Genomic DNA, 19133 nt, shown 5'->3' on the forward strand with positions numbered 1-19133 from the left:
TTATGTCAAATAAATACATATGTAAATAAATTGGTTACTCTGCTTCAAATGGAGTGAAGTGGAAAGGAAAACTAAATTAAGAAAATGAAACGGTAAAAAAAAATCTAAAATAGGCAGAGGTGTAGATGAATACAACTAAAATATCTACCATAGGCATAGGTAAATTTGCCACATAGGGTTTTAGTATGCACCGGTTGTTCTCCTAGTACAGGGCCCCTTTCTTGGCCTCCACGCAGTGTAATGCCCCCATTATGCCCCTGTAAGCAGGGTTCTGCCCCACAACCAGCTGCCTCGGGCACTTTACCATGAGCTGGTACCTCAGATTCTTCCCCGCACCCCTTTCCTTTGTTGGCGCCAAATCTGTTCTGCCTTTGGGGCTCTGGCCTTTATAATATCAGTAACCTGCGTCATCAAGGTCTCCTGACCAGGTGCACCATCTAGACTCTTCCTCCCTGAAACCTCCCTCTTCCCATTGATTTCACATGGTCCCGTCTGGACGGCAGATAGCAGTATTTGTACAAATGCAGCACAGCCCTGAGGATTCTTTTTTATGACCCTCCTTTTTACACCCCTTATGCAATATATATAATGGCGATCTCACAGTATAATGTTTCCACAGTACTGGCATCGCTCTTAAAAAAGGTATTTTCACACTACCGCCATACCCCCACACACGGTATAAAGTTCCTACAGTACCGCCATCCCACCACACACAGTATAATCTTCTCATAGTACCGCCATACCCCCACACACAGTATAATGTTCCTACAGTACCTCCATCCCACCACACACAGTATAATCTTCTCATAGTACCACCATACCCCCCCACACAGTATAATGTTCTCATAGTACCGCCATACCCCCACACACAGTATAATGTTCACAGTACCGCTATACCCCCACACACGGTATAAAGTTCCTACAGTACCTCCATACCCCCACACACAGTATAATGTTCACAGTACCGTTATACCCCCACACACAGTATAATGTTCCTACAGTACCTCCATCCCACCACACACAGTATAATCTTCTCATAGTACCGCCATACCCCCACACACAGTATAATGTTCCTACAGTACCTCCATCCCACCACACACAGTACAATCTTCTCATAGTACCGCCATACCCCCACACACAATGTAATGTTCTTATAGCACCACCATACCCCCACACACAGTATAATGTTCCTACAGTACGTCAATACCCCCACACACAGTATAATCTTCTCACAGTACCACCATACCCCCACACACATTATAATGTTCTCGTAGCACCGCCATACCCCCCACACACAGTATAATCTTCTCATAGTACCTCCATACCCCCACACACAGTATAATCTTCTCATAGAACTGCCATACCCCCCCACACACAGTATAATGTTCTCACAGTACCGCTATACCCCCAAACACAGTATAAAGTTCCTACAGTACCTCCATCCCACCACACACAGTATAATCTTCTCATAGTACCGCTATACCCCCACGCACAGTATAATGTTCTTACAGTACTGCCATACCCCCACACACACAGTATAATGTTCCCACAGTACCATCATCCCAACACACAGTATTTTGTTCCCACAATAGTGGCTTCCCACAGACACCGGACAATGTTTCCAAAGGTCTGGCATCCCCCTCACACACAGTATAATGTCCCCACAGTACTGCCATACCTCCACATGCAGTATCATGTTCCTACAGTAACTTTATGTAGAAAAGCCGCGGAGACATCATCACGTGTTTCTCAACGCAAGCAATAAATAGCCAGGTCTTTCACCGGGAAGGAACAACCACGGGAAGGGCAGCATCCAAAAAGGAAAACCACCTATGCCAAAACATGGTATCCATCCACAGACAGCTGTTTCGGGATATTTGCCCCTGGAGTAGGAAACTGGCTATTAGGAGCAGTGCCTAGTGAAGGGACTATAAACATAAGGATGAATGACCTCGGGGAGATCAAAACATCCAACACCGCGGAGACACCATCACGTGTTTCTCAACGCAGTGATCCAGAACACTGCCCCCATCCCTTATGGGAAATATGCAAATGCACTAGGCACTGCTCCTAATAGCCAGTTTCCTACTCCACAGTGATGAGGGGCAAATACCCCGAAACAGCTGTCTGTGGATGGATACCATGTTTTGGCATATTTCCCATAAGGGATGGGGGCAGTGTTCTGGATCACTGCGTTGAGAAACACGTGATGGTGTTGGATGTTTTGATCTCCCCGAGGTCATTCATCCTTTTGTTTATAGTCCTACAGTACCTCCATCCCACCACCCACAGTATACTCTTCTCATAGTACCGCCATACCCCCACACATGGTATAATGTTCTCACAGTACTGCTATACCCCCACACACAGTATTTTGTTCCCACAATATTGGCTTCCCACAGACTCAAGATAATGTTTCCACTGGACTGGCATCCCCCTCACACACAGTATAATGTCCCCACAGTACTGCCATCCCCCCATTTTCTAATGTTCCCACAGTACTGCCCCGTACATGCACAATATGTTATATGTTACCATCTACCTCACTGACTACCTCCGACCACTGACAATAAATTCTCACTTAGCCTCATTCTTGGTGCAAATGCTAATGAACCCAGGATCTATGAGATATTTACCATACGATAGTTGGATAGGCAGGATTGTATCATCCAAAACAGTAGCCCACTAGGTTGCTATGATGCCTATGAATTGACAGGGCTCGGTGGGGTGTGGTATTTGTCACCCTCTCATTCCCATCATCAAAATTTCAGTGATATCCACACTCCCATGATAGTGATACCATTGAAGAGATTAGTGGATCAGGGAGTCGAAAGCTCCTGATCTACCATTCAGCCTTCGCTTCTGAGTCTGAGACTCCGTGCACTGCAGGCACAATGATGTCACTACATCACACCTGTAGTATGGAGCCTCAGTACTCACACCATACAGACCTGAGCAGCGTACCTCAGGAACCGGGTTGGCTGAGTAGTGTGTGTGTTTTTTTTTTTTTAAATATCAGGAATTGTGGGGCCATCATATTAGGAGAAGAGCTGTTGGGACCCCATACTGAATGTGTGGCTGGTAGGGGCCATTATACTGGGGTTGTGGTGGACTGTAAATGCCTCCATACTGATTGGGGTTTTTTATTTTGTGTAGCAGGTTGCGGTGGCCATAATTAGAGATGAGCAAATATGTTTAGAAAACGATCGCCAAACATAAATTCGGCATGAATATGGTACATTCGGATTCATGATTGGTAACACAAGCATTTTTCTTAAGATCAGAAAAAGTTTGTAATATGCGGTAAAAGACATAATAGAAGCCGGCGATACATGTGCCGCATTTAGTAACATCACAGCGAACAATGTGGGAGACTGGGGTTCAAATCCTGGCTCTGCCCTGTTCTACATAATATACCAGTAATGGTCCATAACACTATGGTGCCTACCTCAATAAACATGAGAGTGTCACGAACAAAGAGAGTCATGCCGGCTCGGACGTCGCCTGAATTAACAAGGTCTGCGTCAGATGTCGAGGAACCAGGATTTTCTGATGATAAATCGGCTACTGGACCAAACCATACATGGACAAGGCAAGAAAACCTGGATCTGATGAAATGCTACTATAACAGCAGACCAAATGGGAGAGGATATAAGAAGAGTATGAGGAAACTCTGGATGGATAGAAGACCTGCATATCCACTAACTGAGAAACAACTAGTCACCCAACGTTTCAATTTCATAAAGAGAAAGCTATTATCACAACTTGAGATGGATCAACTGCACTGCAGATCCACCCAACATGAAGACCTGGAAGAACAACATGTGCTACCCACTGAAGATCCTGATCCAACCCCGCAACTAGAGAGCACTGCAGCTGGTCTGAAACAGAAGATCTTAGATAAACTAAATACCATCAATACCAGAGATCGACTGCCAAGCCTCAGCAAAGAAACACTACCAGGCAGTATTATTATTATTATTATTATTATTTATATGGCACCATTGATTCCATGGTGCTGTACATGAGAAGGGGTTACATACAAATTACAGATATCCCTTACAGTGAGCAAACTAACAATCACAGACTGATACAGAGGGGCGAGGACCTTGCGAGCTTATATTCTACAGGATGGTGGGGAAGGAGACAATAGGTTGAGGGTTGTAGCAGCTCCGGTGTTGGTGAGGCGATAGCTCCGGTAGTGGTGAGGAGGCAGCGGGGTCAGTGCAGGCTGTAGGCTTTCCTGAAGAGGTGGGTTTTCAGGTTCCGTCTAATGGATCCGAATGTGGTTGATAGTCGGACGTGTTGGGGCACAGAATTCCAGAGGATGGGGGATATTCTGGAGAAGTCTTGGAGGCGTTTGGGTGAGGAGCGAATAAGTGTGGAGGAGAGAAGGAGGTCTTGGGAGGACCGGAGATTACGTGAGGGAAGATATCGGGAGATTAGTTCAAAGACGTTTGGAGGAGACAAGTTATAGATGGCCTTGTAGATCAGTATTAGTAAGCTGAACTGCATACGCTGAGGGAATGGGAGCCAATGAAAAGATTTGCAGAGGGGGGAAGCGAAGGAGTAGCGAGGCGAGAGATGAATTAGGGTGCGTGTCCACGGTCCGTAATGACGGCGCTTTGGACGGAGCGGAAAACCCTCTCCACCCAAAGCGCTGCCCCCTTCTGTACGCGCGGTGATTCCGGATGTACGCATCCAGAATCGCCGCACCCCATGCATAGGGCCCTGTGATTTACCTTGCGGTGATGGAGCGTCGCCTCAAGGTAAACAGACATGCTGCGCTCTAAAAAGACGCGCTGCATGTCTAGAAACGCAGGGCCATCAGATACGTGTTCGCACCCATAGTGAAGACGGGATTTCATACAATCAGGAAGAACAAACAGACTATCCTCTGAAATTCAGGATGTCAGATCCTTCTCTGCCCTGACCTCATCTGTCGGGAGGCCCCCAAATACATTATATAGTCACCAAAACCCCCGAAATCAGTGCTTTCATGGAACTTTAATCTAATGTGTTTGGGGGCGGTAAAAGGTAACTTATTGGACGCTGCCTCTGGTCCGGCCTAATAGACCTTCATACATTGCAGCCCAGACACCATTATTAGGCATGTAAGTATCGTAATAACTAGGCCGCCCCATACTATCGAGCACTTGGAGGCGGGGGGCATTCAGCCAAACTCTGTCACACCTTCTTACATATCATCATGCTTTTCACAGCAGCATGTGGTTAAACTGCCAGGGTTTTTGTTAAAGCCTCATCTGTGCCGTCCTGCGGTGCACATCTATGTTCTGGTGCCCAAAAAGATTCATTTCTTTTTAATAAATGTTTAACATGTTAAAAATTCTAAAATGTGTCTTCTGCTTTTTCCATGTTTTTTTTTCCTTTTTACAAGAATTGTTGGAGCCAATTTTCTTTAGAAACATTTCAATATCTGTTTTTTTTCTGCTGTTTTTCTTGTTATATAGGAAAGCCTAAGCCAGAAATAAACCCCATAAATCACTGTACATGGAGACTTTGGGATCAGATAATTTCTGTCCGCATTGATTGTGGAAACAAAAAAGCTTTTATTAAAGCCTCAAAATTCTGTGTGTGAATCAGACCTGAGGTCTAATGTGAAAGAAGATTACAGTGCGGGGAAGACTGGAAACCTTCATGTAGACGGCCGGTGGTGATGGGGTCAGTGACCGACTCTGGACAAATATGTTCCTAGAGCCGTAGTAGAAGATGAAGATGTCGTCCTCATCATGAAGTAGTTATTTCTCCTGTTGCCTGTAATGAATATCTCCTGCAGTATTGCTAATGCCGATTCCAATGTTGGTAAATGAGACGAGAATTAGCGTTATGGAAGATGAGTCTATGAGAAACGTATTCAGCTGCCGACGCCGAGGAAGAAACTGCTTGTTGTCTGTGGCCTAAATATATAGGTTTTATTAGTAGATGGAAAGAAGGAAACTAAATACTGTAAAATAAGTCTCCTCATATGTTTCCCTTATTATCTCCAGTAATTGTATTCTTACAGGATTCTTATGATGTTACATCGAATCATCATCTTCTCATTCAGGTCTCTACAATATCGGATCCTCTCAGTGAAGATCTTCTGCAAAAGAAAATTTTCCTGATTTACACATCAAAGATGGATATGGACAGAGACAAGATGGCGGAGAAAATATTACACCTCACCCTAGAGATCCTCTTCCGGCTTACTGGAGAGGTGAGAGATTCTGGTGACGTCACATTACATCCTTCTTATCTATGGGAATAACAGATGGACAGAACTGGAGAGGTGAGGACTCTGAAAATGTCTGTAGTGAAATTTATTAATGTGTCTCTCCATAACCAGGATTACACAGTGGTGAAGAAGACCTCTAGTGATCGCTGTCAGGACCATGTGTCTGAGGGATGGGGAAGACCCCTGAACCCAATCACGGGGCCTCTACTTCACCCCCTGATCCATGAGGATATCAATGACCAGAAGATCCTAGAACTTACCTGCAAGATGATTGAGCTGCTGACTGGAGAGGTGACACTGCTGGGAATGCTGGGACATTATACACTAACACTATGAAGGGATCGGGGGATGATGATATCATTGTATGTGTCAGGTTCCTATAAGGTGTCAGGATGTCGCTGTCTATTTCTCCATGGAGGAGTGGGAGTATTTAGAAGGACACAGAGATCTGTACAAGATCGTCATAATGGAGGTTCCCCAGCCCCTCACATCTCCAGGTAATAGGACTAAATATATACAGCCTATAATTATCTGTATGTAAAGAATGAATTCAGTCCTTGTGTGTGTTTCCTCCAGATCTATCCAGTAAGAAGACAACACCAGAGAGATGTCCCCGTCCTCTTCTTCCACAGGACTGTAAACAAGAAGATCCCAATGCTCCTCAGGATCATCAGGTAGATGGAGAGAAGATGTCATGAGATCTCCCCTATGATGTGTAGGCGGCTGTGAAGGTCTTGTGCTCAGTCTTGTTTTATCCACCAGTATTATGTGTTTTATAATTGTATAATGAGAACGGTGGAGATGGCAGGATTAGAGCTGATCATAGATGTGACTTCTACATCTGTCGGTGACTTTTACAATATTTGTTTCAGGGTGAAGATCTGACCCATATTAATACTACAAAGACATATGTGAGAGATGATGAGTGGTGTAAAGAGAAGATTCTTACATATAACTACCCAGGTGAGTAGTAACCACTAAATGCAGAGAAGTCACATATTCTTCTCAGTTACCGGCTGTGGCTGCTTTATCGGTGTGTAGTCCGGCCATATTACCATGATCACCATTTTGCCTCTAAACCACAACACTCTCCTCCACCCAAAACTGTTCAAATGACTTTAGGCATTGAAACCCTTTTCTATAGAACTTACAACCTGGTAGATCCACCTACCCCCTGGGTTTAGGAGACGCTGTTACCGGCCCAGATCTGTGAACTACAAAGCCAAATTACAGCGTACGTAGAATGTGCTGACAAGATAGAAAATCACTTGAAGAAAAATATTATGATGGGCCTGTAAGAGAAAGCGGAGGTTAATGATGCTGTTGGCTTTGTAGAACCCAGAGATCTTATCGGATGAATCTACCTTTTCTCCCTTCTGTGCTGCTGAATGTGCTCATATGGTCCCTACAAGACCAGGTCCAGTCTTTCTGGCCAAACTTCACTTTTATGATCGACAATATTAAATGTGCAGTGAGGTGAAGTGTGAATTTCTGGACAATAACAGAGTTTCCCTTTATCCTGACTTTTCAATTTGTATTAAAACCAACTAACTTCAAGGAGGATTGTGATAATCTACATAAAACACATTCCACCTGTGCCATGATATATCTCTGAGCTGTGCGTGGCTGATGGCTGTAATATACATTTATTCCGGCCTGCAGGAGATGTGTTGGCTCCGGCCTTAGTTTCATGGATTCACTCCACGTCATAAATTACATTATGTTTTTGATCCTAACAAATTCAGATTACTGCACAATCTCTACTGAAATGGGGAGCAATATTATTTTCTTTACTCTTCTGGTCAGGATTCATAGTAGCTCCAATGGTCCACCATAAATGAATACAACTCTGGTTAACTGTTGATTAATCTGTATTTGTAGTTTTCAGTTATTGAGATTCTTGTGTTCTGGGTCGGGGCTGTGGGTGGGGCTTTGTGGTGCTCTGAGTACATATTCATCTGTATTGACTTATGACAGGTCACTGTTGATATTATTGTTGGTAATGCCTATAATATTGTGGCTATTGGGAGACTTAGAAAAAAAATTACATCCAGCAAAATGACACCAGCGGCGCTTGTCCAGTAGCATCTATCTCTTACTTATAGATGCTACTGCTCAGGCGCCGCCATCACCCGTGATATTTTGTTGGATGTAATTTTTTTTATAAGCCCCACAATAGTCAAAATATTATAGGCATTATCAACAATAATTAACAATGCTATTATATGTATTATGTAAAAATGGGGGCAGGTCAGTGGAGTGGGAGTATTTAGAAGGACACAGATCTGTACAAGAAGATCATAATGGAGGTTCCCCAGCCCCTCATATCTCCAGGTAATGACAGTGTTCAGAAGGGAAGGAGCGCCATTTAGCTGTTTGAATGCAGATCTAGCTGGAATCGTTTGCCGACACAATGCATTGGAGGCACTGTTCATGGTCAACTGGCAGCTCAAAAGATCTCCACAATGAACATGCTTGGCACTACCTTCTCTGCTTTCCATATCCCAAGGATTGCCTTGCTCATTGCCCTTTAACACCATTACATCGATCTGGACTTACACTGGGACCCCTTGGCTTGGAGCATGGTGTTACCTGATATTCTGTGGTATTAGATGGCAAGAAGAATAGTCAGGTAGCTGGGTCAGAACAGGAAGGGCAGAATACAGAATCAGAAGACACAAGAGTAGTCAGTAAACGGGCCACGGACACAACAGTAAACAAATAAACAAGCCGCAAGCTGAGCACAGATGACTAAACGAAAGGAGAACAACGCTGTTTCTGGCAGATTCAGGCCAGGTGCTTTGAGCTTTAGTAGGGTGTGGTACTTTCCAATTGGCTGAAGTAGGGAGCAGATTACTCCAGCTGGACAGCAGGAACAGATCCCAGATGAGATTGGGCACACCATATGCAGAAGCCCTAATATGTCTAAGGCTAGTTTCACATTTGCGTTGGAATCCGCAGCGTTTAATCCGCATCCGCAAGTGGTGGAAAAAACGCATATAAACGCGGCATTTTTAGACGCATGCGGGAACAAATGTGGTTAAAAAAACGCCACTTTTGTAAGTGTTTATATTCAGTTTTCTCTGCATTTGCGTTTTTGGTGCGCATAATGAGAAATTTAACAGGAGAAAAATCTAGATAACCAGACACCGCCAATGGGACTACAGAGGGCGTGTATTATGGGATTTCTTTTATATAGACCCCTGAACAGCTGTAATCTTCATATTTTGCTTATGTATCATGTGTCATGATGGATCTTCACATGGAGAGCTTTTATTTCAACCTGGATTTAAGCATCAAGCTGTTTCTTGCCTGTGCTTTTGCTTGGGAGCAAGACAGAAATCACGAAAGATGGAGAAGGAGACAACATAGGCGTTTTTGGAGACACCCCATTATCGAACTACGTGAGAGCCGTGAAGCCTATCACACGCTGTATGGCGAGCTTAATGCCAACCCGGAGAAATTCCATGAATATACAAGGGTGTCGCAAGACTCGTTCCGGGATTTGCTTGCTCATGTCCAAGGAGCCATACAGAAACAGGACACCCAGCTCCGTAGAGCGATTCCACCCGAGGAACGTCTGCTGGTTGACGTCTGCTTGTTGACGTCATTGCGTCCTGATTCTGTTCTGCTGTATCCATTGGACACAGACTGAAGAGACAATGACTGTCACACTAAAGAGATCTATACTCCTCAAGTCAGGTGTCCTAAATAATTCGTGATGCACATATAACAGCCTCATGAATTCACTATTTCTGACACCTGTGCAGGTGAGCATAGATATGCCGTGTATGACCACCATCGTCCCTTCACTTTGTGTGTAATAGATTACGTACACAGAAGAGAAAATGGAGGTTATATAAGGCAGTTCTCTACTCACCAGGTCAGGTGTCCTAACTAATGATTTTTTTGACACCTGACCTGTTGAGTAGAGTTCTGCATTGTATTTCCGCCATTTTCTCTTTAGACTGCAACACTAGTCACAGACTAAGCAGAAGGAAGAGATTATGGAGATAATACATCAATTAATTTTTTGGCCCACCTCATATCTATATACTAAAGACACACAAAGCCGCAGTCTTTTATTTGCTAACTACTGTAGATATGATGTGGCCCAAAAATAAAGTGTGTGGCAAAGTTTCTTATTTGGTGCACGGTGTGTGTTGCCGGCGGCGAAAGACACAATAAACCAAACATAATTGGGGCAAATAAAATTGTATTTATTTTTTAACAACAAAAATATTTATTTAACTGCGCCGGCTTGGGGTAGAGTGATGTAAACGGGGGATGTGAAGCACTGAGGCCTGGCTAACCGTGGATGACGCAGAGGTGGCAGGGGAAGGGGCAATGAAACTAGTGGGGTCTGGTAGTTTGGGGATGGGGCTTGACACATGAGAGGCTTGAGATGCACTGGAAGGGTGAGACAAACCTGACATTACAGACACACTGGGAGGTGAAGGGGGAGGAATACTAAGAGTCCGCTGTTTTTTTTTGTTTTTTTGGGGGGATTTCCGGGTTCAGGGAAGCCTCGGTGGGCTCATATGTCTTTGCATGGTCGTGGTGGGTGACCTGTCAGGGTCCGGCTGCACTGTGTCAGAGTCCATAGTGCTAGTAGAGCGTGCAGCCATGCCAGAGTCCATAGCCCTCGTAGAGCGTGCAGCCATGCCAGGGTCCTGCTGCATCGTGGTGGTGGCGGTACGGAAGGCCGTGCCAGGGTCCTGCTGCTGCATCGTGGTGGTGGCGGTACGGAAGGCCATGCTAGGGTCCTGCTGCATCGTGGTGTTAGCGGTACGGAAGGCCATGCCAGGGTCCTGCTGCTGCATCGTAGTGGTGGCAGAACGGAAGGCCATGCCATGGTCCTGCTGCTGCTCCTCATCAGAAGAAGACATTCTGATGCATGCAGAAAGAAAGCAATGGCAGAAATTAGGACATGTAGAGACAGAAAATAAAGGCATTGGCTAGGATATACTCACATTGTTCAGAGGCTTGTTTGCTCCAAGGTGCTGTGGGCTGTCTGCTCTGCTTGGCTGTCTGCTGAGTAGTGACCTGCCAATGTCCACTCCCTCCCTTTTATCTCCTTGTATGTGGGGGGTGGCTTATCAGTGTCTAGACATGTTTTTCTCTTGTGAAACGCATGCGTTCATGAATGCAAGCAAACGCATGTGCTTGAGAACGCATGCGTTCATATAGACAGCAATGCGTTTTTTTTGGCGCATTCCTTGCGCAATTGACCGCATGCGTTTCCAGGCGGCAAATTGACGCCTCTAAAAATTACTACATGTTGCATTTCTGCGCCAAGCCGCAGACGACGAAACGACGCACGCGCCGACAAACGTGGCAAAACGCGAACAATCAAAAACGCATGCGTCCCTAATGTTAAATATAGGAATACACAACGCATGCGGATATATGCTGAAGAAACGCTGCGGACACAACCGCAAATGTGAAACCGGCCTAAATGACAGAAAACTAGAATAGTCGAAATCCTCATAAAGTGATTCCATTTTCTAAATTAATTCACGGAGCGTTATAATCTATACACATGTGGTCACCCCTCGTTTAATGACAGAAAAACCCACAATGGTCACAGAAATAACTTGAGGGGGCGTGTCCTGGCCATGATGGAGGAAGGCTGCTAATCCCTGAGCTCCTGCTTCCCCGGCCGAATAAAGCCCTGCAACAGCCCAGAAACTGACTTTACCGGAGCCTATGCCTGCTAAACGGAAGTCTGCACGCCCCACCACCCCTTCTGGACCCCCTGTGGAGTTCTCTGCGAGTATATCTCGCTTTTTAAGAAGCTCTGAGAAGGGGCCTTGGAGCTGCACTGATCCTAAGATGGCTGATCCCTCCCCCAAGCCCGGCAGCACTGCACATGAGTCAAAAAACAAACAGAGAGAGAAGGAGACACCACAGGCCTGCATGGAGGTTTCCAGAGCATCTCACCAGACTGTTTATTCAGGAGAGGCCCCCCTGCAGGGGGTCTCAGATGAAGGTACTGGAGGGGAGAGGGAGGATGGTGGGGGCTCGGATCATGAGACTTTACAAACAGAGGGAGAAGCTGTGAGGTCCTGGACACAGAGAGCTGAGCTCTACCCCTCCCAAACTGAGTGGCCTGTGCTGCAGGAGATTCAGCTGCCTCCTAGCATGTCACCTCTGCCACTTACACCTACAGAGGGGGTGTTTCAACAACTCTCTATTCAGAAACCGGGCTGTGGAGCAGGTTATCTCCCCCCTCTACTAAACCACCCCACAGAAGCCACAGGGGGTGAGCGACGAGTGGAGCTGACCATCAGTGGAGGCCCCAGTGGTTCCCCTATTCTACCAAATATGCGGCCACAAGATAGCCCTGACCCAGACTTGTGGGAAGCTTTTAAGGCCCGTATTAGCAACGTTCCAACTAAAGAGGAGCTTGAGGGCTTTATCTCCAGGGTGGAGAACTCCTTTAAAGCTGAAACAATGGCCCTGAGAGGGGATGTCTCAGCTCTGGCGGGCAGAGTCACACTTACTGACACTACTGTGGAAAATCTCTCCAGCAAGATCCTAGCCCTTGAGGATAAACTGTCAGCCCAGATGTCCACCTTTGAGAGCTTTCTAGACCATATGGAGGACTTGGAGAATCGGGAGAGAAGGCAAAATCTGAGAGTGAGGGGTCTACCGGAATCAGTCCAAGCCTGTGACTTAACTGCGACTCTTCAAGCTTTGTTCAATTCCATTAGGGATACTGCCCCAGAGTTGGGTATTGAATTTGACAGAGCTCATAGGTCGCTGGGTCCTCCCCCTGAGGATGGAGGTCTGCCTATAGACGTGATTTGTCGTTTTCATAGGTACCAAGTGAAGGAAGAAATCCTCAACTGTTCCAGAAAGACCCAGGAGATCCGATTCCAAGATTACCAATTACAGTTCCTCTCGGATCTGTCACGGAGAACCCTCCAAAAGAGGAGAGCTCTGCAACCTCTACTTAACCTCCTTCGCCAGAGCCAGATCCCCTATTCTTGGGGATATCCGTTCCGCCTTCAGGTTCGGCGGGGAACCCAGATGGTTTCCTTAGCTCACCCCAGGGAGCATCGTTCATTTCTCTCCCTTCTGAACCTCGAGGATCCGGGCCTACAATTCCCTAACTGGCCTTATCCCATTGGTCAGGATATGGGCCCTATGCCACAGCGCCGAAAGAGGGCGCGTCGCAACCGTGGAAGAGGCCGCACCAGATCTCGTGGTAGAGGACAGAACTGTAATGATGTATCTGAAGACGGCTGATATGCAAGCGTCCAGTATTTTTGGTTCAGTCGGTTGTGGACCCTTAGGTCTTTGGTCTAGCTTTAGGCAGTAATGGCCGTGTTGATATATGCTTTGCTCTTTTCCCTTGATCATTTTCCCTTCCCTCTCCACTATTCCATTCTCTTCCTTCCCCCTTCATATTCTTCCCCCTCCCTCTCCTCTCCTTTGATTACCCCTTCCCCCCCCCCTTTTTTTTTCTTCTCCCTTTCCCTCCCCCTCTGGTGGTTCGGTTGTACTGGTTAATTTTGTGTATTTTCTTTGTCTCAGGGAAGTTCGCCGGGGAACATAGTGTGTTATACAGATATATTGTTTATCGAATCCGTCGGTATACGATTTATTTTGTTATATATTGTTTTGACTTTCTTCCTTTCTTCAGTGGAAAGGACACGACCCGTTAAGGGGTTATACGGTTGGTCCAAACCGTGATATTCGTGAAACGACTATACCCCATATCTTAAGTAAGATTTTATAATTTTCAGCTCCCCCAGGGGTACAATTTACTGCTACATTCCCTTTTTTTCTTCTATATTTGCCTACTCTTTTTCTTTTCCTTTTCTTCTAATTTGCTGCGTCTTGTTTTCTGCTCTCATCTCTCAGGTGGCAGAATAACCCCCTTTTTGGGGCCTAACGGTTGGGTACTCGACGTTCTATTGAAAAATGGGTTCCTTAAAATTTGGTTCCCTAAATGTACGGGGATTCAATACTCCCCAAAAACGAAGTCACGTACTTTCAGATATGCACAAGCTAGGGGTTCAGATACTTTTTCTTCAAGAAACTCATTTTAGAACTGACCGGATACCAGTTGTCGGGGGTAGACTTTATGATAGATGGTCCCATAGTTCCAACCCCGATTCGAGGACAAAAGGTGTCTCAATAGCCTTTTGTAAGAATTTAAATATCATATTGATAGACACGGTCATAGATGAAGGGGGACGCTATATTTTTATGAAAGTTAAAGTTGCTGAACGGATCCTGACCCTAGTTAACTGGTATCTCCCGAACCGGGAACAGCCTAAGGTCTGCAAGTCTCTATTGTTGAAACTGTCTTCATTTGCGGAGGGCCAGGTTGTGATAGGTGGAGATTTTAACTTTGTCTTTGATCCCAAACTAGATACCTCCTCTGGTCGGGGGGGAGATCCCATCGAGAAAGGTGAGAGCCCTACAAAAATTCTTACTTAAACTACATCTGATAGATGTCTGGAGAATCCTCAATCCTAGAGGTAAGGATTATAATTTCTATTCTACTCCACATAACTCCTACAGCAGAATTGACCTTTTTCTGGTCAGCCGGGGGGGGGTATTATCTTGGAGGCCTGATGCCAAGATTGGTAATATGGTTCAGTCGGATCATTGCCCTATTTTTCTATCCTTGGAGATACCCGGGCTGGCTATGAAAAAATTCTCATGGAAATTGAATGGCAACCTTTTACGAGACACCACCTGTTTGAGTGATTTGAAATCTGACATTGCAGCGTTTGCCCATACTCACGCGACAGATCCCACACCTCAGGCAATTAAATGGGAAGCATTGAAGTGCGTCATGAGAGGCACCCTAATCAAACATGGGGCTAGAATCAAAAAACTCCAGACTGAGGAAATAGACGCTTTGCTGTCACAAATTCAGACCCTGGAAAGCAGGCATAAGAATTCGAGGTCCTCTGAGACTTTGGTCGAGCTTACTACAAAAAGGCTCTAACTTAAAGGCCTGCTGGATAGACGGTTTATGGGTGACAAGGAATAATAATAATAATAATAATTTTTATTTATATAGCGCCAACATCTTCTTTAGGAAAGAACTAAAGGGTTTTTCTACAAAAGAGCTAATGTTTGTGGGCGCCCTCTAGCACGACTGCTTCATCCCAGACTGGGTCCCACCCTTATCTCATCACTCAAAAATGATAAGGGCCAACTGGTCCATAGTAATGAGGAGATCCTAGAGGTCTTTCAAAAGTTCTATAAATCCCTATACAACATTTAGGGGCAGGTTCGCTGATTTGGATCCCACCACGTTGAAAAATAAAATTAAATCTTATATGAATAGGATCAAGGTCCCGTCCCTTCTTGAGGCGGATTTGGCGGTCCTGGAAAAGGACGTAACCCCTGAGGAGCTGGCAGAAGCTGTTAAATCCACGTCCACCTCTAAATGTCCTGGGCCGGATGGGTTCACTCCCTTATTCTATAAATCCCTTCTATCTGACTTGCTACCCCAAATGGTCCTCACCTTTAATGCGATTTCTGAGGAGAATAGTTTTATCCCCCAGTCCCTAGAGGCTCATATTTCTGTTCTGCCAAAGCCTAATAAAGATCCCCTGCTGGCCGGGAGTTATAGGCCAATCTCCCTGATCAACGTCGATGTAAAATTATTTGCTAAGGTATTGGCTGACAGATTGTCGGGACTTCTCCCATCTATTATTGACCTTGATCAGGTGGGCTTTGTCAGAGGCCGGGAGGCGCGGGACAGCATTATCAGGTCTCTTCTCCTTATTGAGAGGACCAAGATGCAAAAGTCCCCTCTTTGTCTTCTGTCGATTGACGCGGAAAAGGCCTTTGATAGAGTCCATTGGGATTTTTTACGGGAGACCCTGACCCATATTGGCTTACAATCCAATTTCCTGGGGAAAATTATGTCATTATATTCAAAACCCTCAGCTCGTGTTAGAGTCAATGGATCTTTGTCCGATCGTTTTTATATCCAGAACGGTACTAGACAAGGCTGCCCGTTGTCGCCCCTTTTATATGTTTTAGTTATTGAACATTTGGCTAAGGCTATTCGAGTTAATGACAGTATCTCAGGGATTCAGGTTGGAAACTCTAAACATAAAACGGCCCTATTTGCCGACGACATCCTCCTCTTCGTCTCTAACCCAGTCGTCTCTTTTCCAGTGCTTATGAAGGAGTTCGAATCCTTCGGGATTTAAGTAACTTCAAGATTAATTACTCCAAAACTGAGGTCCTAAACATTTCTCTATCTTCTTCCGTGGTGGCTTCCTTGAAGCAGACCTTCCCCTTCAGATGGCAACAGGATCAGATTTCATATCTCGGAGTGAACCTCACCTCGGATCCTCTTCAATTATTTTCTTTGAACCATCAGGTCATTTTGAACAAGGTGGGATCCCTTCTGGAGTCTTACGGCCCATTGAGGCTGTCGTGGCTCGGTAGGATTCAGGTGGTTAAGATGGATATCCTGCCGAGATTTCTTTATATCTTTCAGGCGATTCCCATTTGGCCACATAAATCGTTTTTTATTAAAATACAGTCCTTGATTTCCCGTTTTATCTGGAAGGGGAAAACACCGAGGGTGAGTTACAAGGTTTTATCTAGGCCACGCCAGTTTGGTGGGGTTGGTCTACCCAACCTCCGAAACTATTGCAGGGCGGCCATATTAGTTCGCCTCTTGGACTGGAAATATAAAATTAAATTTAAAAAATGGGTAGAGTTGGAACAAGAATGGTCCGATTTGCCTCTTCATTATCTTCAGTGGATCCCAAAGCAATATGCTCTTCAACGGGGGAGATTTTCCTTCCTAACCTCAGAGGCTATGAGGGCATGGCACTGCAGTGGTGTGAAGGGGTCCGCTCCTGCTGGGGCCAGCCTTCTTACACCTATTTTTTGCAACCCGGCATTTCCTCCGGGCATTCACAGGAAAGCCTTCATGGGATGGAAATACGAGGATGACATACGGGTTGGTGATATCTTTCAGCGTGGCGAGATTCCCACCTTCTGTTCCCTCCAAACCCAATCTCCCTCCACTAAACTTCTATGGTGGGAGTACTTACAGGTCCGGTCCTTCCTGCCCTCTTTGAATTTGCCAAGGGGTTCGAACTGTAGACTCTCTCCCTTGGAACTGTTGTTTGCCGGTGGTGACGCCCCGAGCAGGGGAATCTCTTCCCTCTACTCAATTTTTTCAACACCTGTCTCTGATGCAAGGCTCTATTTCCAGTCTGCTTGGGAGAAGGATTTAGGGCGAATTCTGTCGGATGAGGAATGGGAGCATTGCTTCCTGATGAACCATAAACTCCCGAGTTCCAGTGAGGCCTCGGAGAAGGGGTATAAACTGCAATATAGGTGGTACCTCACACCTGACAGGTTGCACAAATTTTCTCCCACAATTTCAAACTGCTGTTGGAGGTGTGGAAATGGCATTGGCTCCTTTTTGCATATCTGGTGGGGCTGCCCCTTGATTAGAACATTCTGGGACCAAGTGTTCAGAAATTATGGTTTGATCACAGGCAAGCACATCACCGGTACTTCGGAGATGGCATTGCTCTCCATGATTCCCGGTTCGGTGAGATCCCAAAAAAAGGACATCCTCAAATTTTGTCTAGCGGCTGCTAGAACGGTGATCCCCCGCCGATGGCGAGACCCGGTTCCCCCCGATATTGTGGAGTGGTTTTCAGAATTTGAAACCATCCTTAGGATGGAGGAAATTGATTCAATTCAGACCTTTCACAGACAAGGGTCTCCTTTTTAGGTATCTGGACTGAATGGATTCTATTTAAAGATTCTGCTCGTTTCCCTGACCTGTTTACCTGAATACACCTGTCTATTCCACAGTCGATTACTATCCTACTCTTCCTTTCTTTTCGTGTTCTCATTTTATATTTCTTTTCTTGAGCCCCACCTACTCGGGCTCCCACCTCTATTTCCTTTTCTTTCAATCTCCCCCCTGGGTGAGCTGTTCACCTTCCACCAGCTCGGTGTGATAGGTCTATACCATGATTTATCAGTTACTTTTATAATGATACTATTTGCGTGCATGTCTCGCTCTAGGGGACATGGGCGAACTGATTTTAGGTATGCTTTATTTTATTCACGGTAACGAAAGTCCTCGCCTGTTGCGGGGGCAAGGAGTTATTGCTTATATGTTAAAGATACTGTAGTCATTCTAGAGGGTTTACTCCCTCTAATTTTTTTTTTTTTATTCTTTCTCTCTTTTATGTAAGATTTATGCAAGGTTTGTGAACGAGTGTTTTTTGTGTTACTCTTCTCGAATTGTATATTATAAGAAAAAGTACTTTGATCATTGACGCAGTTTTCAACTACTGTTTTTATTGTAAAATTCTCTTCTCTTTAATAAAAATATATTTAACCACAGAAATAACTTGAATCTGAAAAAAGTAATAAGATCTATGAAAATGAACAAATGAAAATCAGACATTGCTTTTCAGCCATGCTTCCACAGGATTTTTCAAAAAAATAAGTCATGAAATAGGCCTGGACAGAAATGATGGTACCCCTGAAAATAATGTGACCAAAGGGACATGTTAAATCACGGTGTGTCCAGTAACTAGCATCACAGGTGTCTACAATCTTGGATTCAGTGAGTGGCCTGTATATAGGGCTACAGATACTCACTGTCCAAAATCTGTTATTTCATAAAAATAACAAAGTTTATTGAAAACATATTACACGAAAATCACTAAAAAATCATAATAAAATCAGCCTATCAATGACAAGGCACAGAGAGAGCTTCTGTGTGAAGGACACAAAAACAGGAGAACAGAGAAAAAGCAGGCTGGGCAAGCAAGCAGAGGTCATAAATCTCCACCTCAATAAACTTCAATGCAATAGCAAAAAAAGTGCATAGTGCAAATAAGGTGCAAACATTATACTAATTATCCAA

The 19133-nt window shown here is 45.0% G+C and overlaps 1 protein-coding gene across 2 annotated transcripts in view; it reads left to right on the forward strand.

Annotated features, from left to right (window-relative positions):
- Positions 1 to 5475: 5475 nt before the first annotated feature.
- The window catches only part of LOC138663505 (gastrula zinc finger protein XlCGF57.1-like), a 34296-nt gene continuing 20638 nt past the window's right edge, over positions 5476 to 19133 (forward strand). For both annotated transcript variants that reach the window (XM_069749742.1, XM_069749743.1), the window contains exons 1-6: positions 5476 to 5682; positions 6068 to 6217; positions 6347 to 6526; positions 6609 to 6732; positions 6812 to 6909; positions 7108 to 7198. In XM_069749742.1, the coding sequence (XP_069605843.1) occupies positions 6140 to 6217; positions 6347 to 6526; positions 6609 to 6732; positions 6812 to 6909; positions 7108 to 7198 (571 nt within the window). In that variant the 5' untranslated portion in view covers positions 5476 to 5682; positions 6068 to 6139. The remainder of the gene's footprint in view (positions 5683 to 6067; positions 6218 to 6346; positions 6527 to 6608; positions 6733 to 6811; positions 6910 to 7107; positions 7199 to 19133) is intronic.

The sequence above is a fragment of the Ranitomeya imitator genome, chromosome 2 (genome assembly GCF_032444005.1).
Source record: "Ranitomeya imitator isolate aRanImi1 chromosome 2, aRanImi1.pri, whole genome shotgun sequence".
NCBI lineage: Eukaryota > Metazoa > Chordata > Amphibia > Anura > Dendrobatidae > Ranitomeya > Ranitomeya imitator.